Below are 26,556 nucleotides of genomic sequence, written 5' to 3' on the forward strand. Positions count from 1 at the left end.
TTAAGTCAGCATACAGTTACCAAACTCTCAATTACTTAATGACTGATTATAGATCGGCCTCTCCTTTCCAGTGCCTAGAATTCGCTCATTTCACAGTACAGAGCACCAACATAAAGGGGCAACAAGTTAAGAGAAGAGTTAAAGCCCCTTCCACCTTTTTTCGGGGGGTGGGGCGGGGGCGGCTCCAGAACACATAATCAATGTCATTGAGGCAGAGATATTAAAATAATGACTAACGTTAGAGTTTGGAATTATCTATAATAATTATATAATCTATGTAATAATTATATAATTTATAAAGTTTAGCTCCAAGAATTAACTACTACTGATAATCATTTGTTAAATAAAATGGAAAAGCGGTCTCCTACATGATTAGTATTTTCTACTCAAATACTGAAAGTGCAGGAGGGCGAGGAAAGGAACATCTGGAGCATACCATGACTATTTTACTCTTCCCCCAGGAGTCATGCCTCTTGGGGGACGCTTACCTCTTTAAGGGAGCTTTTACAATACTAACCTTGCAGAGCCTCTCAAGTCTTTAAATTCTATGTTGAGAAGAGGCAAGAAGTTGCTTTTACAGAATGGACAGGTTGTATTCAAGTTTGAATCATCTGCCGTCCATCCAGCCATAATTTCCTCATCATAAACTAAAGCTCCACAAGCTCTGCACTGTGAACAACTTGACATCAAAACCTGAGAGCAGAAAAGTACACATACTGAGAAGCTCCACAGTGAAAATCAGTCTTAATAGGCCATCCTCTTGAGACAAACAGAATTGTATTTATTTTGTTGATCACACTTGGAATAAGTTTAATTACTTTATAGGTAAAACTACCAGTTTATTGCCTTGTTTACATAAGACATCAAGCAAATTCAACAAAATGACTTATTTTATTATTCTGTCCATAAAGGTATAGAATTCTGTTAAATGCCATTCTGAAATAAAGATATGTTTACAGCCACTTTATCATGGACAGAATATAGAACTTTTACCTCCATTGCACAATTCTGATAGATGCTGGACATGCTGGTGTTTTGAGAAGAACCATGATCCGACTTTTCAAAGTCCTGCCCTTTTATGCCTCTTGGAAATGGAGGTTCACCTAGAGAGAAGTAAACATCATAACACATTATGTATGAAAATGTCCTTATTCTTTGGAAATGCATACTTAGGGGGAAATACCATGAAGTCTGCAATTTATCTTCAAACAGTTTAGTATCAAAATGTACTTATGTATATATATAGAGGAAAGGTTAACAACAGTTAACTAAATCTAGGTAGAGAACATATGATGGTTCACTATATGATTCTTTCAACTTTTTAGGATATTTGAAATTTTTCATAATAGAAAGTTGGAGAAAATGAATAAAATTACAATTTTAAAAAATAACACAGAACTAGGAAATTTCAGTGATATAGCACAGAAATTCTCCAACTCTAGTAAATATCTGATTCACCTGGAGAGCTGGTCAAAAATATACATTCTTAAGGTCCCATCCCACAGATTAAGTCTCAAAAGTTTTAACCTAGGGCTTGGATACTTGTATATACTTTTAAACAAATTCCCCAAGTGATTCTGAGACACCCTAAAGTTTGAGAACTAATGATAGAATCCATAAATATACATAACTAAAAATAAACTCAGTGGGTGACTACAGTACTTGTAGATCATATAAAATAACAGTGATAATATGGTATGACTATATCAGATCCTCTCAACAAATGGGGCTTACTGTGTGTGTAGTGCAGGGAGGAAGAAGTATGGGCATAAATTAAGAATTAATTTTCTATAAATTAGAAGAAAGGACGATCCTTCCCCTTACCTGGTGAGTAATGCAGTTTACCTACATCTCCACTGCTGCTGCTACTGCCAAGGCTTGTGTTGCTCTGGGTAAGTTCACTAGGGACCAGCCCTGAGATACTCGTGTTAGGTGATATATTCTCTCCTAAAATATGGTCTTCAAGGCCAGCTGGGAAGCTGTAATCTCTCTTTGTTTCTTCCTTTAATTGAAACGAATAAAAATCCCACATGCATAAGTAATACCTTCCCCAATGAGAATATATTCACTCTACCCTTTTCAGAATTAAACTCATCTATAATTCTTAAATAAATCATCATCATCATATGTTTCAAAACCATGAACTCTTTCTGTTATTTGGAATTTCTCTTCCATACTCTAAGACATTCAAGCAATGACCTATGCTTTAAGATTATGCTGTGCTCCTAGTGTATATTAGGAGTGTGGGGTTTATTCCAATATTCAAAATTATAAAATGTAGGAACCCTAGACGCTCACTATGCCCAGTGTAATCAGGGACCCCAGTCCAAGTAGAGTAGGGGCTTCCAAGAGTCAGCCAGATTGTGGTCTTGGCCCCCCTTCCCATATTAGGTATGTGACCTTGCAGAAATTACTTAACTTCCATAACTTTTAATTATATTATCTGAAAAATGTGGATAATATAAGTACATTAAAATAAGGTGTGGTATGAATTTTAGCTGGCAATATGATTATTCTGAATAATAACCATCATTATTAGAGGATTAAAACATGAACAAAGTTCTGAACACTGTAGTTCTTAACCACTATAAGTGATTGTCGATCCTTTAGAGAGAAAACATTTCAATAAGCAGTTTCCTTTTTATTTTTTGCTTTAAAGGAGAAAGACTTGTGTCTTCCTTGTTATAAAACCATATTAAATGATTTTTAAAAATTAAATAGATATGCAAAACAGGAAATAAAACACATAATATCAACATCCACAGAGTACAGTAAAAATCTTGATGTATATCCTTCTAGTCAAAAATATGCACACATAATACATTTTTACAAAATAGGATATTTTTAACCCATTCTCCTCATGTAGTTTATCATTAAATCTTCTACATTATTTAAGTCGCTGCAACCTAATCTGACTTACGATGTATTATTAAGAATTTAGTAAATCCTCTACTACTTAAACATTCAGAATCCTGTAAATTTTATATGAGTTACACTGCTGAATTCACTTGAGCTATTTTTACACATATCCCTAAATATTTTCTTAAATTCTGGATAAAAGTTATGAATATTTTACAGACTTTTTATTCATTCCTTCACTTGAAAATATTTATTAGGTATATCCTATTTGCCTTTGCAGTCAATGGTACTAGGGCGATAGTAATGAAAAGAAAAGAAAGATTAAGATCTACAACCACCTGGAATTTACAGTCATATATTCCAAGTCCAAATTACTCTGTAGAAAGCTTTTTATTTAACACTGTTAGATAAAATTTCAAAAGTGAAATGGCTCACACTGTTTTTTTTGTTTGTTTGTTTTAAATATAATGCCAGGTTAAGATGCTTTTGAAGTTAGCTTATTTTGTCTTTCCTTAACTGACCTCCTAAGTTCTTTAAATACAAAATTTGCCCACTCCTATTTTCACAAAAAGATATTATGATTAATTCTCTTTATGATGATTTTTAAAAGGATTAGCAGTTTTTCAAAGGCTATAACAAAAGACAAGAAGGGCATTATAAATGATAAAGGGATCAATACAAAAAGAGGATCTTAAAGTCATTAACATATATGCACCCAATTGAGGAGCACCTAAATAAATAAAGCAAAGACACAAAGGGAGAAATTGACACTAATACAATAACAGTAGGAGACTTTAACACCCCACTGACATCAATGGACAGATTATCCAGACAGAAAATCAATAAGGCAACAGAGGTCCTAAAGGACACAACAGACAGTTGGACTTAACTGATCTCTAAAGGACATTACATCCCAAACCAGCAGAATACACATTCTATTCTGTAGAGTGCACATTTTTCAAGTGCACATGGAACATTCACCAGGAAAGACCACATACTAAGTCACAAACAAGCCTCAAAAAATTTAAGAGGATAGAAATTATACCACGCATCTTTTCTGACTACAACAGTAAAACTAGAAATCAACTAGAGAAAGAAAAATGGGAAAAGAACAAACACATGGAGACTAAACAACTTGCTACTAAAAAACCAATGGGCCAATGCTAAAATCGAAGAAATCAGAAAACACCTTGGGACAAATGAAAAGTAAAACATAACTTTATAAAACCTATGGGATCCTGCAAAAGCAGTTCTAAGAGAGAAATTCACAGTGAGACAGGCCTTCTTTCAAGAAACAAGGAAAATCTCAACTTAGCCTACCACCTAAAAGAATTAGAAAAAGAAGAACAAAGCCCAAGGTCAGCAGAAGGAAGGAAATAATAAAGATCAGAGAGGAAATAAAATAGAGATAAAAAAAAAAACAATAGAAAAGATCAATGAAACTAAGAGCTGGTATTTTGAAAAGACAAACAAAATGGACAAAACTCTAGCCAGGCTCACCAAGAAGAAAAGAGGGGACCCAAATAAACAAAATAAGAAATGAAACGAGTAGAGTAGAAATAACAAATACCATAGAAATACAAAAAATCATAAGAAAATACTAAGGACATTTATATCCCAACAGATCAGGCAACGCAGAAGAAGTGGACAGATTTCTAGAAACGTACAGCCTGCCAGGACCAAGTCAAGAAGAAATAGACAATTCAAAGAAGTGAAATTACTAGAAGTGAAATAGAATTGCCAATAACAAAACTACCTGCAAACAAAAGTCTAGGACCAGACAGCTTCACTGGGGAATTCTACCAAACATGTAAAGAAGAGCTAAAACCTATCTTTCTAATACTATTGCAAATTATTAAAGAGGATGAAACACTCCCAAACTCATTCTACAAGGCCACTATTACCCTGATACCAAAATGAGACAAAGATACTACAAAAAGTGAAAATTACAGACCAATATTCTTGATGAATATAGATGCAAAAATCCTCATCAAAATATTAGCAAACCAAATCAATGAACATATAAAAGGGATCATACACCATGATCAAGCTGGACTTATTCTGGGGACACAAGGATGGTTCAATATATGCAAATCCATTAATGTGGCACACGGCACTAACAAAAAGAAAGACAAAAACAACATGATCATTTCAATAGATGCTGAAAAATATTTGACAAAATTCAACATCCATTCATCATAAGAACTCTCATCAAAGTGGGTACAGAAGGAACATATCTCAACATAATAAAGGCCATTTATGACAAACCCACAGCCAACATAATACTCAAAGGTGAAAAGATGAAAGCTTTCCTGTTAAATTAAGAAACAAGACAAGGATGGCTACTCTCACCCCTTCTATTTAACATAGTATTGGAAGTACTAGCGAAAGTTATCAAACAAGGGAAAAAAGGGTATCCAAATTGGAAGGGACTGCAGATGACATGATACTCTATACAGAGAACCCTAAAGTCCCCACCCAAAAACTTTGAGAATAAATGAATTCAGCAAGGTTGAAGGATACAAGATTAATATACAGCAATCTGTTGCATTTCTATACACTAGTAATGAAATATCAGAAAGAGAAAGTTAAAAAAAAATCCCATTTAAAACTGCATCAAAAAAGAAAAAAACCAAAAAAAAAAAAAAAAAAAAAAAAAAGAAAAAAACCTAGGAATAAACTTAATCAAGGAGGTTAAAGACCTACACACTGAAAACTATAAAACATTGATAAAGGAAAGTGAAAATGATTAAAAGAAATGGAAAGATATTCCCATACTCTTGGATTGGAAGAATCAGTATTATTTAAATAGCCACACTACCCAAAGAAATCTACAGATTGCATCCCCTATCATTTTTCACAGAAATAGAATAATCCTAAAATTTATATGGAACCACAAACGGCCCCAGATTGCCAGAGCAATCCTGAGAAGAAAAGAACAAAGCAGGAGGTATTAAATGTCCCAGACCTCAGACTATACTGCAAAGCTACAGTAATCAAAACAGTGTGGTACTGGCACAAAAAAACAGATACATACATCAATGGAACAGAACAGAGAGCCCAAAAATAAACCCATGCACCTACAATCAATCTATGACAAAGGAGGCAAGAATATACAATGGAGAAAAGACAGTTTTTTCAACAAGTGGTGCTGGGAAAACTGGATGGCTACAGGTAAAACAATGGGATTAGAAAATTCCCTCACACAATATACAAAAATAAACTCAAAATGGATTAAAAACCTAAATATACAACCTGACACCATAAAACTCCTAGAAGAGAATATAGGCAGGACACTCTTTGACATAAATCATAGCAGTATTTTTTGGATCTGTCCCCTAAGGCAAAATAAATAAAAGCAAAAATTAACAAATAGGACCTAATTAAATTTAAAAGCTTTTGCACAGCAAAGGAAGCCATCAACAAATCAAAAAGACAACCTATGGAATGAGAGAAAATATCTGCAAATGATGCAACTTACCCAAAATATACAAACAGCTGATACAGCTTAATATCAAAAAAAACAAGCAATCCAATCAAAACATGGGCAGAAGACTTGAATAGATATTTTCCCAAAGAAGACATACAGATGGCTAACAGACACATGAAAAGATGCTCATCATGACTAATTATTCAAGAATTGCAAATCAAAACCACAAAGAGGTATCACCTCACACCTGTCAAAATGTCTATATCAAAATGTCTACAAATAACAAATGTTGGAGAGGATGTGGAGAAAAGGGAGTCCTCATACATTTTTTATGGAAATGTAAATTGGTGCAGCCACTATGGAAGACAGTATGGAAGTTCCTTAAAAAACTAAAAATAGAACTACCATAAGATCCAGCAATTGCACTCCTGAGTATATATCCAGAAAAAAAGGAAACACTAATTCAAAAAGAGCTATGTACCACAATGTTCATAGCAGCACTATGTACAATAGCCAAGACATGGAAGCAACCCAAGTGCCCATCAACAGATGACTGGATCATGAAGATGTGCTATACACATACACACACACACACACAAACACACACACACTGGAATATTACTCAGCCATTAAAAAGAATGAAATATTGCCATCTGTAGCAACATGGAGAGACGTAGAGAATATTAATGCTTAGTGAAGGAAGTCAGACAGAGAAAGATAAATACTGTATATCATTCATATGTGGAATCTAAAAAGTCATACAAATGAATGTATATACAAAACAGAAACAGACTCAAAGAAATAGAAAACAAACTTATGGTTACCAAAGAGGAAGGGGAGAGGGACAAATTAGGGGTATGGGTTTAACAGATACAAACTACTATACATAAAATAGATAAGCAACAGGAATTTACTTTCTAGCACAGGGAATTATACCCAATATCTCATAGTAACCTATAATGGAATATAATGCACAAAAACTGAATCACTATGCTGTACACCTGAAACTAATACAGTATTGTAGATCAACTGAACTTCAATAAAAAGTTAGCGGTTTGGGGGACTTCTCTGGTGGTCCAGTGGGAAAGACTCTGTGCTCCCAATGCAAGGGGCCCAGCTTCGATCCCTGGTTGGGGAACTAGATTTCACATGCATGCCGCAACTAAGAAGTCTGCATGCCGCAACTAAACATGCCGCAACGAAGATCCCACATGCTGCAACTAAGATCCCGTGCAGCCAAAATAAATAAATAAATAGTTAGCAGTTTTTGTTGTGCAGTATGAAATCTATTGATTAAGTTGTAGAGTGACTTCACATAGCTTAACGAGATAACACAGGTGAAAGCTATTTAAAAAGTAAAGTGCTATGCAAATATAACATTAAATCAAACATTAATCATTAGTTCTTTCAAATCAATAGACTTAATGTGTTAGTTTAGACTGGGCTGTGGAATTATAAAGTAGTCCTGATATTCTATTTCTTCAGTATTAATTTCCTTACATGTATGTTGAAGTCATTTCAAGAAAGAAGTAGGATATGCATGTTTTAAAATATAAAAAAGTTACCAGAAATATCTAAATAATAATGTATATATTAAAAAATACTCCAAACATTCCAACCTCAGATAGATGACACAACATAAAACACTCTTACCTCATCATCTGAATAGCTGTAGGCAGATGATACAGCTACCCACATCTTACTGGCTACTGTAGCTGCTTGTTTCATACCAGATTTTAGCACATCCATCTTGGGCCCTGAGAGTATATTGTCCAGCTTTAGCCCTGACAAAGAATTTACCACAGAACCCAATGAGCCATGTGGTGAAGAACGGACCAGTGCTGATAAAGAAGCTGAACGTTCTTTATGACCTCGAGAGGGAGTTTGTTGCCTGAAACGCCCAGTAAAAGTTTTAGATCTGGACACTGCAGGGGAGCTCTTTTCACTTTCAGGACTTTCCTGTGCTGCAGGACCATGATCTAAAGGTAGGCTTGATCTCCTCTCTAAAGGGTGAATAAATGCACTGGTCGTGCCAGGCTCTCTGTTTCCCTCTCCATGTAATTCCATACTAGAAGACTTGCTACCCAAGGGACTCTTTAGATTCATATAGCTTTCAATTTCATCAGCCAGATTACGTGCAATAACTGGAGAAAACAACTTATCTTCTGAATCAGGAGTTTTTTCTCCTATACATTCAGTGGCTAAAAGTGACAAAGGATCTAGTCCAGTTTCAACATCTTCCCTCTCAATAGCTTTAGCAACACCACATAAACTACTTCTCCTATTTACTAGATCTTTGGATCCTGCTTTCAAGTCTCTGGACTGCTTACTGCCATTTTGTAGGCTGTCACATGTATCCTTTGTCATAGTAGTTTTAGCTAAATTTTCATCAACCACAGGTTCTATGAACTCTTGGCTTTCCTCAAGCATCTCTAACATCGATGAAGATCTGTGCTCACAATCCCAAGTGCTTTCAGACACACGAGTCCTAGTGTCAGCTGGATGACAGCTAATACTCTCAAAGCTATGGGTTCTTGCAATATAAAGTGGAGAAGTCTTAGGACTCGTCAATGCTGCTGTGAGTATCCTGGCATCTGCTCCCATCATGATAGCCACTTCACTTGAATTCAAATCCAAACTGCTCTTCTTAAGCAACATTCCTGCTCGACTTTCAGAACTAAAACTACAGCTTCTCTCCGGAAAATGCTTTTGCCTTTTTTCTCCTCTATCACCATTCTTCTTGAGATTAGTAACTTCGCCAAAGACTGCATCTTCAACTGGATCTTGAGTTGAAAACAGTACATTTGATGTACTACCTAAAAAGAGAAAGTACAATATTAAAAATAAATCTCTATTTTCTGATGTACTTTTATAAAAATGTTTTTTTCTAATTTTTGAAAGTGACACATACTCAGAGTAAAAGATTCAGAAAGGTAAGATGGTATACAGAAAAAGAAAAAGTCCAAAAATTACTCCATTCAACCCTGCCTCTCAGAGATAACATTTTAATGTATAATCTGCCTTTCATTCTCTATGCATATACACACACATTTAAAAAACAGATCGTGCAATATATACTGCATATACCTGTATTGTTCACTAAAAGATATCACATCTATTAATAAATATACATCTATAAACATGTTTTATATTTTAAGAGTTTTATATTCAGTTTAAGAAATATATTCCACATTAAATAGCAGACCTAAAAAGAAATAATCTCTTCTGTCTTGGGTTTCATATTATCTAATTCAACAAGTATTTGCCAGGCATCTACCCTGCAGAAAGCAAATTCATAATCATAGAGAAATTACATATTTGCTATAGTCAAACCCTTCTCCAAAGTAAAAGGATCTAGAATGGAGAGCTTAGAATCGGCAAATTCCAAGAAGCCTGATAAAATCTGAATAGCCAAAATTTTTTCAGATATGTTTATTCCTTCAACAAATATCTGAATTCCTACTAGCACCCACTATGTGAGGTGCTGAGAATACAATGGAGAATAAAATGGACATAATCCCAGCCCTCACAGAGGGGTCAATCTTGTTTGAGCAAGTGGAACAAAATTATGCCAGTGTCTGTAGGAACCTACCCCAGCTTTGGGGGATGCAGGCAGTCATTAACTCTTTGCTACCATGCAATTTTTTCCATGCCAAGACCAAAACCTATTTCTAGGTGCATCATTAGCAGAACTTAAGTCTACCCATTCATATTTAGGATTCTCATTTGTTTTTTAAAAACTATAATGACCTGGGAGTTTGGGGGGGAAAGTTGTCATTGATAAGATCTTTTTTTTTCATCTTCCAAATTGATTTCAAGGTTCTTTTTAATATTCCAAACTGGTATCTACTAATAATCATAATCATTCCAATTAAATAGAATAATAAGCATTTAGAGATTTTTTAAAAGCATTTAAGGGAATTAAATTAGCCTATTTTATAACTCTGAAGTTTGTACCTGCTTTGAAAACTTTTACCAATATTTGAGAAAAGATCTTTGCAAATTTACTGGTTCTCGTATCATTTCTAGGAAATTTAGTATCACATTTTGTTCAATTTTAAAGTAAAATTGACTGTTTGATATATTGGTAAAAGCCTCATTACCACCTCCTCTTTTCTTAATAGAATAAATCTTCCTACATCAAAATGTAACATGGAAATAAGATCAATAAAAAGAGAAGAAAATGCACCAGTCCCCAGACCATGTCCATTTCAATATTCTGAGAAGATTCTAAACCTCTGATGAAGAAAACTCTACCCTCCTTTTTTTTTTTTAACCTGCTATCAATAGGTTGGCAAAATGGGATAAAGAATATATATATCAATTATTTTTTTCAAAAAACCTGTACCTCCACCTCATTAGCAAAACACTACCCCCTCACCCCCTGTAAAATAACCGAACTTGGTATCACAATTTAAAAAAAGAAAAAACAACTTTAGGAATAAGGAGTATTTCCACACTGACTTAAAAAGCTGAGCGAATTAATCTATATAAAGTCATACAATAGATACACTTACAGATAGACGGCTGACTTTAGGGAAGTGAACTGTAGCTACTACTAACAAAAGGCACATGACGCAGGCCAATTTCATTGTCTTTTAAAATCATACAATTAGACGTATGCCTTTAGGGTACTTGGGAGGACCACACATAATTGAAGGCAGTAAACACAAATTCATGGGAGTCACACACAACAGAGTTATTCATTACAAATACTTAACCATAAATAGAAAGTGGCTCAGGGTACCTAGAATAAATGGGCAAAAATTAAAGACTCACTGGTATTTTTGTGCAGAACATTAAGTGATGTGAATCTTTTTCTTCCATTTCCCTTCAGGCTTAGGAATTACCCTGCCACACACAAGCCCTTTGGAATTTGACCACATAACTGCCTCTCTGTTAGGATGAGTATAGCAGGCCCATCCTACAGTCCTCTCTCATTATCAACCATAGGAAAGGAGGACGGAACTCAGAACAAGTACTATAATAAGAAAAGTTATTCCAAATAACAACTAAACTTAATACCCTTCCTTTTAAAAATGAAGTATCTTTTTCTTTTTTTTTTTCTGTGCTAGACGGGCCTCTTACTGTTGTGGCCTCTCCCTGTTGCGGAGCACAGGCTCTGGACGCGCAGGCCCAGCGGCCATGGCTCAAGGGCCCAGCCACTCCGCGGCATGTGGGATCCTCCCGGACCGGGGCACGAACCCGTGCCCCCTGTATCGGCAGGCGGACTCCCAACCACTGTGCCACCAGGGAAGCCCAAAAATGAATTATCTTTAAATAACTATGTTAATTTCTTCTTTAGCACATTTATAGGATTCAGCTTACTTCTTGCTCTTTAGCATGTTCATTACAATTAAGTTAGCAATTTATAATGTCGTTAAAGACACATGTGTACCTATAAAAGTGTATTTTAAATATGTAATAACCAATATGTAAAGACTCACCAGTGCTACTTTTCCTGCCGTTGACATCAAATATACCAGATGGAACTTTCACAATACTGCCGCCCCATGCAGGAGGTTCAGTAGGACTCTGGGGCTCTGCACTAGATTGTGAATGTTTGGCCACAACAGCAGAGACATCGCATACCTCTGGGAAAAAATATTTGGATGTTATCATTCCTATTTTTGCCAGTATTGACAGAAACAAAGTATTTTTTAAAATATATTTTATGTACTTTTTCTCTAAGTGGGGGTGAATACTTTTTCTCTATTTTATTACTGATTTGTTTTATGCCATAAATGTTGCCAGTACTGACTGAAATAAATGCTTTAACATTCATAATCCTAACTTGAGCATTCCTGAGTGAATAAATTAAGGCTTTGGACTTCTGTCACACTCCTCATCACTTGTCAAGTAGGAGAGGGGCTTGCTTCTGCATAATTCTAGAGCATAAAGTAAGTGACATCATTAAAGAAAGTGTACTTTTTTTTTTTTTTTTTTTTTTTTTTTTGCGGTACGCGGTCCTCTCACTGTCGTGGCCTCTCCCGTTGCGGAGCACAGGCTCCGGACGCGCAGGCTCAGCGGCCATGGCTCACGGGCCCAGCCGCTCCGTGGCACATGGGATATTCCCAGACTGGGGCATGAACCTGTGTCCCCTGCATCGGCAGGCGGACTGTCAACCCCTGCGCCACCAGGGAAGCCCCGAAAGTGTACTTTTTTGTAAGAGGATAGGAAGAACATCGTGTTATCAAAAAGCCTCCATATTTCCTTTGACTACTACAAATCATTTCTCATTTCTATCTCAATGAGTCCCCTACAAAAAAGGAAAACTACACAGACTATATTGGATCCTACAAATGAAAAATATCAACTTAGATATTTGAAGGACTTCTAGTGAAAGAGCATTTTAAAATAAAGGTACACTGGAATACAAGTTTGATGACTCCTGGTTCTGTCACAAAGTAGTTATTTAACACTGGCAAATGAATACCTTGATGGGCTGAAGTTTCCTACAAAGTTGAGGGCTGACCTACAGAGTCTCTAAAGATCTCTTAAGTTCTAAAATTCAGAGACTACCAAAAATCTATCATATATAAGAGTACACAGTATCTTATAAGCCCAGACTTTACATTTCTGGAAATTAACACCAAAATTATCAAATAAGACTTTTAATTAATATAGGTATTTTTCTAAGTAAAGCTAGTAAATATCAGTACTTAACCTTCTGTTTGCACTTTTGTTTTGGTTATCAAGTCTCCTGATACTTGTTCTTCAGGCACATGAATTTCTGCATCATCCTTTATAAGTTCATCCTTAGACCCATAGCCTTGGTCAGACTGACCACCTGTTCAAAAGAATGTAGGCTGACATATAAATGTTTTCATATATTTGTAGTCCAGCTATAAAATGTCAAAAGGAAATTCCACCAACTTAACACAAACTTGTAAAAAAAAGAAGAGAAGAAAGCTCATGAAGCACACAAAACATTTTACAACAATGGTAAGAAGCAAAGAACAGTAGAAACAGGAACATCAAAGACTAAAAACCATTACAAACTTGGAAGCAGTGAATCTTAATTTAATTTCCTTATCTATAAATTAGTAGATTTGGATAAGATGTTTTGAAAGTTTCTTTTGGAGTGCATCTACAGAATCCTACCTTTTGTGTAAGAAAGAAGTGGAAATAAAACAAACATATATCTGCTTACTTTTGCAAAAAGAAATGCAGGAATAAACCAGAAAACAATAAAACTGGTTACCTACAAGGGATGGGGGAAAATAGGATGGAAGGGATAAAGAGAGAGGAAACTTCTCTAAATATGGTTATCATATTGTTTTTATGTTTGGAAATGTATTAACTTCTACATGTTCAAAAACTTAAATCAGCAAAACTGAGGGCCAGGGTGTAACTAAAACTGAATGCACATGGAAACAAACAAAACCAATTGTTTATGAATAACATGATCACACTGAAAGGATGGGGGAGGACTAATGTAATGTGTAACTTTTAACACATTATTCTGAGTATATACCCTAGTCATGGGGGCTAACAGTCAAATCCTAAACTCCTTAGGTTTATTTCTCACAGGGGAATGGGTATAGCAATTCTGAAATTATATTATGTGCACTGTAGGACTGAGCAAATGAGTAAACGTGATGATTTTGGGAGCCAAGATTCTTACTGTGGAAGAAGAGAGATTTTTTAAAAGTGAAATGAAGGAAGGCAAAGAAAAACCTGTGGGGCTGATTTGGAATTAGAAGTATCTCTAAAATACATACACATTTTTTCTACCTCTGCTGAAAAAGTCTAGAACGACAACACCCTGGAGGGAGTAAGCATTTCTAGAGCCCAGACCTTCGTTTCTAAAAATCTATTGCCCATGAAAAGGAACCTGGGATCCTTGAAGAAAAGGCTGATTCCAGAGCTCAGTTAGGGAAGGTACAAGAATGAGCCAGGAACGTTTTGTTATGCAAGAAAGCAAGCGCTCAAAAACATGAGAGGACATTTCTAAAGAACATTCAAAAGAATATTATCTTATAAATGTGAGGGGATGATAGACTTGGCAAAATCACCACCTTATAGCCATCACAGTAAAGACTGGTTCAGGCAAGAATCATCAATGGATGATAAATATAAAAGAGAAAGTGTGATGAAAAAGAAGATATTGTTGCATAGTCTCAGTGTCTCTTCACAAATAGCCTATTATCTGCAAGGGGGATAATGGTAACTAATAGAAACCGAACACTGACATCAAGTGATCAACAATACCAATGAGGGGCAGACAGACATTGTGTGCCTCTGGGTTGTGATAATCTCAGAAGGATTTAACATAATTTTTGTAGAAGAGCCATGGATGTATAACCTAATCTAATCACAGGGAAACATCAGACAAACTCAAATTTGGTAGCATTTCACAAAATAACTGGACTTATTCTTCAAAAAGGTCAAGGTCACGAAAGACAAAGAAAAGGTGGGGAACGTGCCTGGTTAAAGGAGACTAAAGAGGAGTTTAAGTACCACAAAGGACATTATAGCTGACAACACTGGAATACAGACTATACGTTAAAGTAGTAGAACAATGTTTTCCTGAATTTGGAAACTATACTGTGGTTATGTAAGAGCAAATACCACTGAAGTATTAAGAGGTGAAAGGGCAAGATGTATGCAATCTGCTCTCACATAATTTAGGGGAAAAAAGTGCATGTGTACAGAAAGAAAATGATAAAGCAAATGTGTCAAACTAAAAGAATCTAAATAAGACTTATTCAAGAGTTCTTCATACTATTCTTGAAACATTTAATAAGTTTTAAATTATTTCAAAATAGTTTTTTAAAAGTCTATTTTGGCTTTAATGTTCTATCATTTAAAACTGAAATAAAGGCAAGTTAACTAGGGGATCATTATAAAGGATGTCAATGAAAAACACATAAAACAAAAAATATAGTGCCTTCCACTGTCTAACACTTTTTATTTTTTTCACTTTCTACCACTTTTTAAACTGCCATTCAAACTTTGGGTTTGCCATATAACAAAAGAATTAAGCTTTAAAAATAACTGCTATTTAGATAACCAACAAGGACCTGCTATATAGCACAGGGAACTATACTCAATATTTTGCAATAACCTATAAGGGAAAAGAATCTGAAAAAGAATATATATGTGTGTATGTGTATATAACTGAATCACTGTATACCTGAAATTAACACAATACTGTAAATCTACTGTACTTCGATTAAAAATAATTTTTTTAATTAAAAAAAATCCTGCTATTTAGAATGACTTCTTTCAGTCATTTTTTTTTTTATTGGCCCCCCTCAGAAAATCTGGTAAAGCATTAGGGTGCCATGAAATGGACACTAGACTGAGTAAACTGATTAAACCCAGATATGCCCTCAACAAGCTAAGTGACTCAGTATCAGGTACTAAGTGGAAAGATTCTGTGAGATAATCCTTAATGAAAATAGTAACAAGCATCTGGGCTGGAAGTCTCCAAAAATATCAGATGATATCACCAGAAACTCTACAGAGACACATAATCACTGTAAATTCAGTATCAGAGCTTCAGTCATTTGAAATGTAGCTTAAAAGAAATATATGAAAAAGGGATCTGAAGTTTCTTCCCCAACTGGGGAATATGGAATCTTTATGCAGTTTCCCAGAATCACTAGTAAATCTTTTTTTTTCCTTTAAAGGAGACACGTTTAAAAATCCAGAGGGATAAGGAGAGTGTTTATCTATTATTATTATTATTATTATTATTAGTGAAATGGTTTCATACCACAAATTATTTTCTTGATTTTCCATAAATGAAATCCATTTATTCTATAAGCACTAGGAAAAAAATACAGGAGGAAATAAAATAAGGTGGTTTTCAAATGAAAGTCTCATGAAAATTCCTTCATGTTGAAAGAAATTTAATTTACAAACAGGATTGCAACTTACAGCTTTATGTTGACTTTCACCAAATTATACATGCTTCTGTAATTATGGGGATAGTTTTTAGCACAAGAATCAGCAGATCAGTTTTAGCAAGCAAAAACCACCTTAACAGCTGGAATACTGAAATCTTTAACGCTCATAAAGCTATTTGACTCAATGATACTACAAACCACCCTCAAAATAAGAATTGTAGCAAGGCATAGCATATTTTCAATTAAGATAAATATGCTTTGCAAACTGATCATAAAGTGTTAGTTGGGTATTTTCAGTAGTGTGTATATGATTACACGTATCTGAAGGAGAAAAAGCCAAGAAAACTAAAATTGCTTTCCACTTGCAACAGTGCTTAAAATATAACAAAAGGCCTCTCCCCCACCCTTGCATGTCAGCAAAATTTAACCTAATAAATGGGAAATTACCTGAAGTGGTTAACATTCAAGGGTAGAATTAATGCACACGTGTATCCATAGCTTCACGTCATACAAGTCTGTCTGCACCCCACACCATGACAGCCAAGGACAAATGCAGCACCAAGAAACAGCACAGAGCAAAAAGCAGAGCAACAAAGAGCAGAGAAAAGGAAACTTCAGTCATCGAGACAAGTTCATCAGATGAAGCACAGGAATTAGACTCAGAATTCTTTTTAAAGAAAAGCTTGAGATATTAACAATAACAACAAAACAGAAAACATGAGAAGAAGGATGTGCAACACACATATATCTGCTCAACGTGCTACTTTAATTAAGCTTATTTCTAACTTCAGAGGACAGAGATTATGCCCATAGCTTTGTATGTAAAAGTAGCTGCAGTAGTTTCTCAGATTTTAAAAAGAGTCATTTAAAGTAATGACTATGCAAAGAATATGTTTTTCTCGTGGTGTGTGACTTATTTTCTTCCCTCTTCAATATTCATAATCTCAAACCTTTAATATTATCCACTTAATGAAAAAAAGATTTGCAATTGTGTCACTAACAGTCAAGTTCCTCAGCTCACAATTCCTAACAATTATATCATATACTTTCACAAATTAATGATGAACGAACACAAAGAAATACCATGTAAGAGCCTTTTGCACAGCACTCCCAAGTTTATTTTATACTATAGGAAATAAGAGAAGTGATCTGTAATCAGAGGTGTACTTTCTCCCCTTATTTATGTATGGTATTTTTTAGGTATTCATATTGCACAAACTTGAGAGAGGAAGGTAAAAGTTTTTTTAAAAAAATGGAAGACTTAACATGAGAGTAAGTGAAGGGTTAGTAAAATCCAGATTTTAGTACCTGTGCTAGAGTGATTATCAGTGGAATCAAGCCTGATTAAATCTCTGACGAAGACTGTGTGCTCCCCACTGTTAGCATCATTAGAACTATCCACACTACCGTGGCTCACCGTGTCCCCATCACTTCCACCTGTGGCATTTTGAGGAGCTAAAGATAAGGACAACAGCAGTTCAATAACTCATGCACTGGTAATCTCTGACACTAAACATGAGTGACTCACGGTTCATTTAAAGTTGCAGAATACTTTCTAAATTTGTGAGAAGAAACTAATTTTGGACTAAGGCAATCTCTATCTTTAGTAGTATATGAAAATATCAACTAGAATTTCATTTACGTTTTCTGCCTCATATAAGTAAAAATTCATATGTCTATAAAGCTTATGGTTCAGCAAGAAAGTATCTTTCCAACCACATTTATTACCTGATATTGAGGAGACCTGTGACTTTTGCACGGTATTTTTAAGTGGCTGCCTAAATTGTGCCAAGCCACGTACCACATTCCGTACCTTCGTCCATAAGAAGATACCACTGCGGGTACTGCTAGGCCACGGGCTCTCCAAAACTACCTAAAGGTAAAATAAAGGTTAAAATCATCTTTATTAGGAGTATTTGAATTTTTAAAAAATACATACACATATAATATATACAAAAAGAATTCTACCCCAAAACGTCTAAAAGAAGTTTCTTAAATAAAAGGCATAATAAATTTATCAATCTTAATAAGCAGCATATACTGCCTAACATCAATCCTACTTACCTTATTATAATAGCCATAAGTAATAGCATTTGGCTTTATTTTAGCAGTTTTCATTTCAAATAAAACTCTCACTGCTAAGACAGGATGACCCCAAAGTCCACAAAGCTGCATTACTACTCGATAGCACACCTAACAAAAAATAACATCAAAGCATTAATAGTTAGCATATTAGTCTGTGACTTGTAGAGATTTTTAAATGACTTTACTCAATTCTTCTTTTCAAAGTTATTAAGCAATAGTTATTACTATTTTCTCCTTTGTTCTGGTTCAAGAGTCTCGGTAAACTATTTTTTAAAACTAGTCATTAATGGAAGTACCAGCATTATTAACTTTTCCACATAAGACCTATGGGCACATGTGCCATTTGTTTCAGCAACTAAGTTTACACAAAGAAAACAACTATTATTTTCCATAATATGAGAAGGAATTAATTTTTAAAATAAAACATGATTAAAATAGCTCTCTCCCAAATCATGTTCTATATTTTATGCCAAAGGAATTAAAAGCAGCATCTCCAGAATGCCTACATAACAAAAAGGATTCTATGAACCCGTGTCTTAAAAAAAGTATGAGAAGAAAGTTAAAAACACTGTAATATTATTAGCAAAGGCTTTTTTTTTTAGCATGTGTTTACTGAAGAGGGCTAGATTTGATCAGAAGAGGACGACTCAGTGGGGAACTACTAAAAGTTAGAATATCACATTTGGAAGACAACAGTAGAAACCATGAAGAATGAAACAGGAATCTCATGGATCCCTGGCAAAGAGCTGAGCCAGTTTACTAGAGTAGTGAACCCGGCAGCCAAAGACTACTATAGCTTAATCTGAGAATAAGAAAATATACATAAAAAAGATACTCTTCTTGGGACTTGTAAAATGTCCTCTGTTTATAACAGAGCTATTTAACAACTGTGAGTACCATAAAGCCAAGCTGCACTCTCTACTAATGGGGAAAGTAAAAAGATTTGAGAAAGGATATTTTATTCAAGAGATGAAGTAGGGAAAAAGATGTGAAGAGGCAGAGGATCATAAAGATGAGTACTATAAAGCTAGAAATGGAGAGTTTAATTTAGGAGCAGAGGAGTTCAGAAACTGTTAGAGCAACTTCATAAATGACTAGGTTAAAGAAGTGTTAGGAAACTACATAAATTAGGAACAAATGGGAGAACTAGGTAAGATGTATGACGAGATTAAGAAGAATGTGGCACAGGAGTTCTTCAAATATCTGAAGAGTTGTCACTTGAAAGAAGCAGTAAACAGCTTCTGCAGTCCCAAAAAAGTCGCAGGGAGGTGGAACTGAACTCAGCATAAAACACAAACTTTCTAACAAAGCCAACTCAAGCATAGGCAAGGTCCCATATATTACAGGCTTTCAACATCTCAGGTTTAGGTTGAAGTTTTACTAAAACATCTTGAAGTCCTATTCAACTCTAAGATTCTATGAGCCATGAAGAAGTAAATCACTTTCTATGTCAAATTGGGATTAATCTAAAATTTTCCAAAACCATTCTCGACTATTAATTTATTCAGAAGTCTACAAACTATTCCTCCAAACTCCCAGGCTTACCGGTGTAAGATCCAGGCATCAAACTAAAGAAACAGTAATAATGCCAGGGATATAATTTTTTAATTGCAGTATTTTGTTGCCTACAACATGATACCTTTGGGATATCTATGTTAGATAAAAGATGGCCACAAACTCTTTGCTACTCCTCCCGTGAGAGGTCTATGTCCCTTCCCCTTGAATTGAGGGGGAAAGCCTCTGAGATTACATGACCAATAGAATTTGCCTGAAGTGACAACTGTACCAGTTTCCTGGCTTAAGCCTTAAGAAAGGTCACTTTCCACTCCTCTGTCTTGAAACAAATGCCCTTGGAGTGCTAAGCTATCATGGGAAAAGCCCAAGTACCACCTGGAGAGGTCTGAGACTACATGGAGGAAGAGGGGTCCACCCGAGCCCAGCCTTCCAGATAACCTTGCCAAGGTACCTGGCTGGCATGTGAGTTAAGCTGTCTTGGACCTTCCAGACCAGACCAGCTTAGCAACTGATTACAACCAAGTGATTCTAAGTAAAACAATGTGGAGCAGAAAAATCACCTCAAATTCTTCCTGGATTTTCAGCAAATAAAATAATAAGATTTAATTAAATGGTTATTTTAAGCCACTAAGTTCTGGGGTGGTTTGTTACTCAGCAATGTAAAACAATATCTATATGAACAGACTGATGAGACAAGGTAAGAATAAGCTTGACACAAACATTTCATTTCCATTAAAAATTTAATAAATAGTATTAAAAGCAAAACACATTATGCATTTTAACTTTAATTTAGCCTACATGGCATACGCTATTTCTGGGTCTTTACTAGTTTTATTTTAAAATCGATGTTATTACAACTTCTGCAAACATAACATGTAGAACACAAAGCTGTCAAAACATTAAGCATATGAATGAGACAGTGGGTTCTAATGGAGTATGAACCTAAAAATCAAAACCACTTACTTGCTAGGTGGCCTTATGTGTGTGTCATTTCATCTAAGTTTCAAATTTCTTTCTTTGTAAAATGTAGCTAATATATAATTGCCTCATAGAGTTGCTGGGAATACCAAAGGAAATAATGTACATAAAAATACTGTGAAAATTTTAATGTGCTATTCTATGTGTAATCAATAAACAAATAAAATGTATCAAATATGCCAAGCAAATATGCATCCTTAAGTTTTAAAATAAAGAAACATTTCTTTCTTCCAGTTGTAGAGATGTAATTATTTCAGGTGACTACAAATCTGTCAGTATAACTTGTGAGAAGTAGGAATACAACAAATTAACCTCCAAATTTTTAAGCCTCTTATCAGAGTGTTTATTGGGAAAATAGTCTAAAAAACTTTTTTAGCTTACTAGTTATAACTGCTACATGTTAGAAAATAGGAGAATGTAATTACTTGTAACAAAGACTACATTAGAACCTTAATATCTATAGAGGAGATTACTTTTCAGGCAATGTGTCTTATGAACTTATCAAAGAAACTTAATCAAGTATTGTGCTTTGAGTTTAGAGTGCAGTAACAAAATTAATACTAGCTCTCTCATAGAGCACAGTTTAAAGCACTTTAAAAATATTCTGTGCTTGCACAAAGTTAAAGCACATCTTAAAATATATCTTAGATACATTATCTTAGATATATCTTAGATATACCTCTATCAGAATAAGTTTTTTAAAACATTAAAATGTATGAGGTACAAAACACTAATTCTGATCAAGCACTTTTAATTTCCAAATAGTTTTATAAACATCAGATGAGAGAAAATGTAATCAAATGTGAGAATGGATATTTTACTTGTTTTATAACTTTATCTTTTCATTTGAAAAGTTTTTTAAAACATACAGGTAATACATAGAGAAAAATGAGTTTTAGTGTGCTCACAAGCATTATCAAATCTTAATAATGTACATGCTTTATCAGTTTCAGATCTTTTTTATTTTACAAGAGGAGAAAATTACAGTTATTGCTGAAGCCTATAATGTGCCCCTCCTCAATCACATTTCTCTTCTAACCTCATGTTCTCTCCTTCTCCCCAAACACCCATTACTCTGAATTTTTATTCCAACTGCATTTTAAATTCTACTCCGGTTCTAAATAATCATTTTAGTTATTTTAACACCAAAAGTAGCTTTGAAAGGGAAAAACAGCAAAGAGAAGAGCTAAATAAGTAACTCGATTTCTTCAACCGTTAGTTGGATAATACCACTACCTATCTCTGAGGATGGTTCTCAGGCTTAAGAGATGCAGCACACTGTTCACTGAGTGCTTACTATCAGCCAGGTACTTGTCTAGGCACACTATGTACATTAACTGATTTAACTGTTAAATTAACCATTTGAGAATAGGAACTAAATATCATTATATACCTCAGTGGGGCAATTTTATCCCCCAGGTGACATCTGGCAATGTCTGCAGACATTTTTGATTGCACGGAGCTACTGTCATCTAGTGCACAGAGGCCAGGGATGCTGCTAAACATCCTACCATGTACAGGACAGGACCCCACAATAAAAAATGACGTGGGCCAAAATGTTGTCAACGATGCCAAGGTTGAGAAACTCAGACCTCCATTTTCAGATACATGATCTGAAACACAGATAGGTTATGTAACTCACCTAGGACACAGGTCCTAAGTGGAGAGCCACTTACTAAAGGCCTATTTGCCTCCTAATGAAGTTATCTTGAGAATAAAATTAAGTCAATATTTTTTTCTATTTATCAAGGGCAAACAATCTGGTCTAAGGAAGTCAGTCTCTGCTGCATTTTAAAGCAATAATTTTTAAATAAATGTATTTTAAAATAATAAGTATTAGCTCTATGAAACAGGATAACAATTTTTACCTTTCCTACTTAATGAAAATATTCAAGGATACTGGAAAGCAACTGAGACCTAAATGTTCTTAAAAATACAAATAAAATTTATCTTAGTAACAATAACTCAATTTGTTATACTTGCCTCATCTAGAGGATCCACATCTGTTTTCCTCATCTTAATAAGTACATCATATGCCTGCTGAAGTGCTCTGACCTTAGGATGAGAAACTCTAACATAGGCTGGGAGACAAATAAACCATAAACTGTAACAGTGACTAAAGAGACACTTGGCCCATTGTGGTGGATTTGTATAACATCTCTTCGCCAACTTATGAGCTGTTTTTATCTCCTAGAAAGAGAATAAATAAAACATCATGACATTCACTAAAATTCATTAGTATGACAGGAAAAGTGAGAAGTAAAAGGAAGAGAGGAATTTAATGTAAAATTTGACTCTAAAATCAAGCATTTCATAGTTTTGCTTTTGTGAATGGCTTCCTACTTAGTGCCCCATGGTTCTTTCTATAGAAGCACTTTATACTGTATTTTAACTATTTGGCAAGCAGGTGTCTCTTAATAGACTAGAAATTCCCTAAAAGCAGAGATCATTCATATTATTATAATACAATGGGTAACTAAGTGCCCCTCACACAGAAGGCACTCATATGTTTGACGAATGAAAGGGATTTCATTTATAGCTTATAGTTCTATAGAATCATTCTTGAAAAGTCAGAGTCTTCTCACTCTTCCCCCTAATAAAAAGTTTAAGATGCCCTAGGCTATTCCCCACCAAGATTTCCACTCTACCTTCTGTGTTAATTCCTTCACTGACTGATTTGTTAAAAAGACCTATTCCTTTGTAGGCAACATAGTCTGAGAAAGATCACAGACCTTCCTACCTAATAGTTTTATGGCATGTTTTCTAGTTCTGATTTTCATTCTGATTTAGGTGGAAGAGAGAAAAAGGTATCAAAGTCATCTGCTGAGCGTTATCAAACTGTACATATTCCCAGAAACTACAGAGCCCTCCACACATGTCAGACTGCCACTGTCTGCCTTGCACTAAAGATCCCTCTGCTGGATGTGTCCTAAATAAACATACTGTTATGAGCTCTATTTCCAAGAGACTTGCCTGGAAAAAAAATTCTGGTGAAAATGAGATTTAAAGATGTAGTAGCAAAACTGTCACATTAAAAAAACTTGCCTTTATTAAGCTGATAATGGTTTAAAAAAAATTCCCCTCAGACAACACTGAGAGAATTGTGTACTATATGGGATTAAGGATCACCTCAGGTTACCCCTAGGATTTGAGGGACTGTACATGAATTGGTAAAACCTAAACTAAGAATTTCATTCTGAAATTTTCCATGTTTTGCAGACTCCCAAAATATCAGTATATGTATAAAGGATGTTCAATTTTAACTCACACCTAACCATAGTTTAACTCTTTATACCTAAATCAGATATAGTATTAAAACAAGATGTCTAGGTTATCCTAAGTTAACTCGCCTTAGAATGTAATATTCAGTAGAAAATATATTTACATTAACCATGAGGAAAAATCAAAATCACAATGAGATACCACTTCATATACGTTAGGATGGCTATAATCAAAAAGACAGAAAATAACAAGAATTAACAAGGATGTGGTAAAATTCCGATTGCTGGTGGGAATTTTAAATGGTGTACCCACTTTGGAAAACAGACTGACAAGTTCTCAGAAGGTTAAACACAGAGTTACTATATGACACAGCAATTCTACTTTAGGCATATAAACCAAAGAAATGAAAACATAAAACCACACAAACACTTGTACACAAATGTCTACACCAGTACTATGCATAACAGCCAAAAAGTAGGAACCACCCACATGTACATGAATGGATAAATAAAATATTCCACACATGGAATATTATTCAGCAATAAAAATACATGAAATACTGATACATTCTACAACACAGATGAACCTTAAAAACATTATGCTAAGTGAAAGAAGCCAGTCACAAAATGCCACATGATGTACAATTCCATTTTTATGAAATGCCCAGAACAGGCAAAACTATAGACAGAGAAAATAGATTAGTGATTGCCTGGGGCTGTGGAAGATGGAGTAACTGGGGGGTTAACAGTTTGGGGTACGGGCTTTCTTTTTAGAAGGTGATGAAAATGTTCTATAATTGATTGTGATGGTGGCTGCACAACCCTGTGAAGATACTAAAAGCCAGTGAGTATACTTAAACAAGTGAATTGTATGGTATATGAATTATGTTTCAATCAAGTTTTTTTTAAGTGTATTTAGTTCCCAAGGTTCTCTTAGAACATAAACATAAGCATTCAAAAATTTCAGCCTCAATATTATAATTAGGGTTGCAAGAAATCGATTTTAATTCATTAACAACCATAGTGGGTCTTCAAATGACTGCTGTGGGTGACAAGTCTAAACTATGAGCTGCATATCACATATACATAGTTTACATTTTAAATTAGATAAAGAATATCTGACCTGTTTAGTTCTCTTAGCCATGAGAGCTGGACTGTTTGTAATGCTACTCCCAGTAGAGTGTCTACTAAAACAAAGTTTCAACTCCTGTGGTCTGTCAAAAAGCTTAAGGTCCAGTCTTGGGAAGTATTTGTAACTAAAATAAAAAGCAAAAATAGAACTGCTGATTTAAAGTACATTAACTCTTAATATTATGCCAGAATTTAGGTGAATATTTCTAAACCTCAAATGTACCCAATATTATTTTCCAAAATCCTTGTATAGAAATTTTTTTTTCAAAAATATAAGATGATGCAATTATAAGATACATAGACTATCTACATGGAAACTTTGGCTCCTCTGCATCCTATTATTTTCAATCAATCCCTAGAACACAGAAAACCCTGATATCTTGACAGAAGAATTAGTAACCCTTTCAACAGGGCCCATGTGTTCAATGATAATTTATATTAAAATATAACATTTAGTATACTTTGTAATTTTGTTTTTCTTTATAAAAGTACCTTGCATTCACATTTAAAAGGAAAAAAATCCCGAATATTTTTATATTAGGGATGTGCCATAATTTAACCAATTCTTTACTGTTGGACATTTTTAGGTTATTTCTCAATTTTTGCAATTAAGTATCTTTGTACATTTATCTTTGTGAATACTTTTACTTAATTTCATAGAATAATGCCCAATAACAGAGTTTTCTATGGTAAATATTTATCAAGAAAATAAAAATTATTATAATCACTATCAAATTACTTCCAGAGAGGTTATACTTACATACACTCTAACTAGAAGAATAGCCTATCCTCAAGCTGATAGATTAAAAATGCTTCTACTCATCATTTGGTTTGCATTTCTTTAAATACTAGAAAAGCTTAACATACTTCCATATTATCAACTATTGGGATTTCTTCTCAGAAATTGCCTAGTTATTTCCTTTGGCCAATCTTCTTCTAAAATATATTGCCTTTCCTATTTGATTTACTTATTTGTCAATACCTGCATTCCAATGTATAGTGATCAAAGCCAAAGTAAAAAAGAGTTCTATAATTAACATGCAATCAAAATAGTACTTAATTAAACCACTCAATCTCAGGTATACATTTTTCATTCTTATGGAGTCCTGGTGAGATTATATATTAATTCTATATTTTTGGAAAACACTTATTTTGTATTCTCTTTGCCCCATAAATTCTTTTATTAATACAGCCAAAGAAAATAACCGTGTATACTCACAAAGGTATAGATAGCAAAGAACTATAAATAAATCCACAGGAGACTAGTTTAATAAATCACAATAAATGCATGCAATGTGGTTATTTAAAATGAATGGCACAAAAGTATATATTGGCATGGAAAAATGTTCAGACCATTAAAGGCAAACACACGTCACAAAGAATATGTGCAAGATGAACTAATATTCGTTTTAAGTATAGTAAATGCAAATTTATGTACAAAAAGACAAAAAAGATATACATATAATTGTTAACAGACATT

At 34.5% G+C, this 26,556-nt stretch overlaps 1 protein-coding gene across 6 annotated transcripts in view; it reads right to left on the reverse strand.

Moving 5' to 3' along the window:
• The window catches only part of DENND4C (DENN domain containing 4C), a 144,367-nt gene that overhangs the window by 24,323 nt on the left and 93,488 nt on the right, over positions 1-26,556 (reverse strand). For 2 of the 6 annotated variants that reach the window (XM_059072930.2, XM_059072928.2), the window contains exons 16-26: positions 25,069-25,201; positions 22,708-22,914; positions 18,211-18,339; positions 17,875-18,019; positions 17,455-17,601; positions 12,957-13,079; positions 11,737-11,883; positions 7,943-9,105; positions 1,825-2,002; positions 994-1,103; positions 518-693 (exon numbers count right to left, since the gene is read on the reverse strand). In XM_059072930.2, the coding sequence (XP_058928913.1) occupies positions 518-693; positions 994-1,103; positions 1,825-2,002; positions 7,943-9,105; positions 11,737-11,883; positions 12,957-13,079; positions 17,455-17,601; positions 17,875-18,019; positions 18,211-18,339; positions 22,708-22,914; positions 25,069-25,201 (2,658 nt within the window). The remainder of the gene's footprint in view (positions 1-517; positions 694-993; positions 1,104-1,824; positions 2,003-7,942; positions 9,106-11,736; positions 11,884-12,956; positions 13,080-17,454; positions 17,602-17,874; positions 18,020-18,210; positions 18,340-22,707; positions 22,915-25,068; positions 25,202-26,556) is intronic. The other 4 variants (XM_067041432.1, XM_067041431.1, XM_059072932.2 and 1 more) reach the window with 2 other exon arrangements.

Source organism: Kogia breviceps, chromosome 8, assembly GCF_026419965.1.
Source record: "Kogia breviceps isolate mKogBre1 chromosome 8, mKogBre1 haplotype 1, whole genome shotgun sequence".
NCBI lineage: Eukaryota > Metazoa > Chordata > Mammalia > Artiodactyla > Physeteridae > Kogia > Kogia breviceps.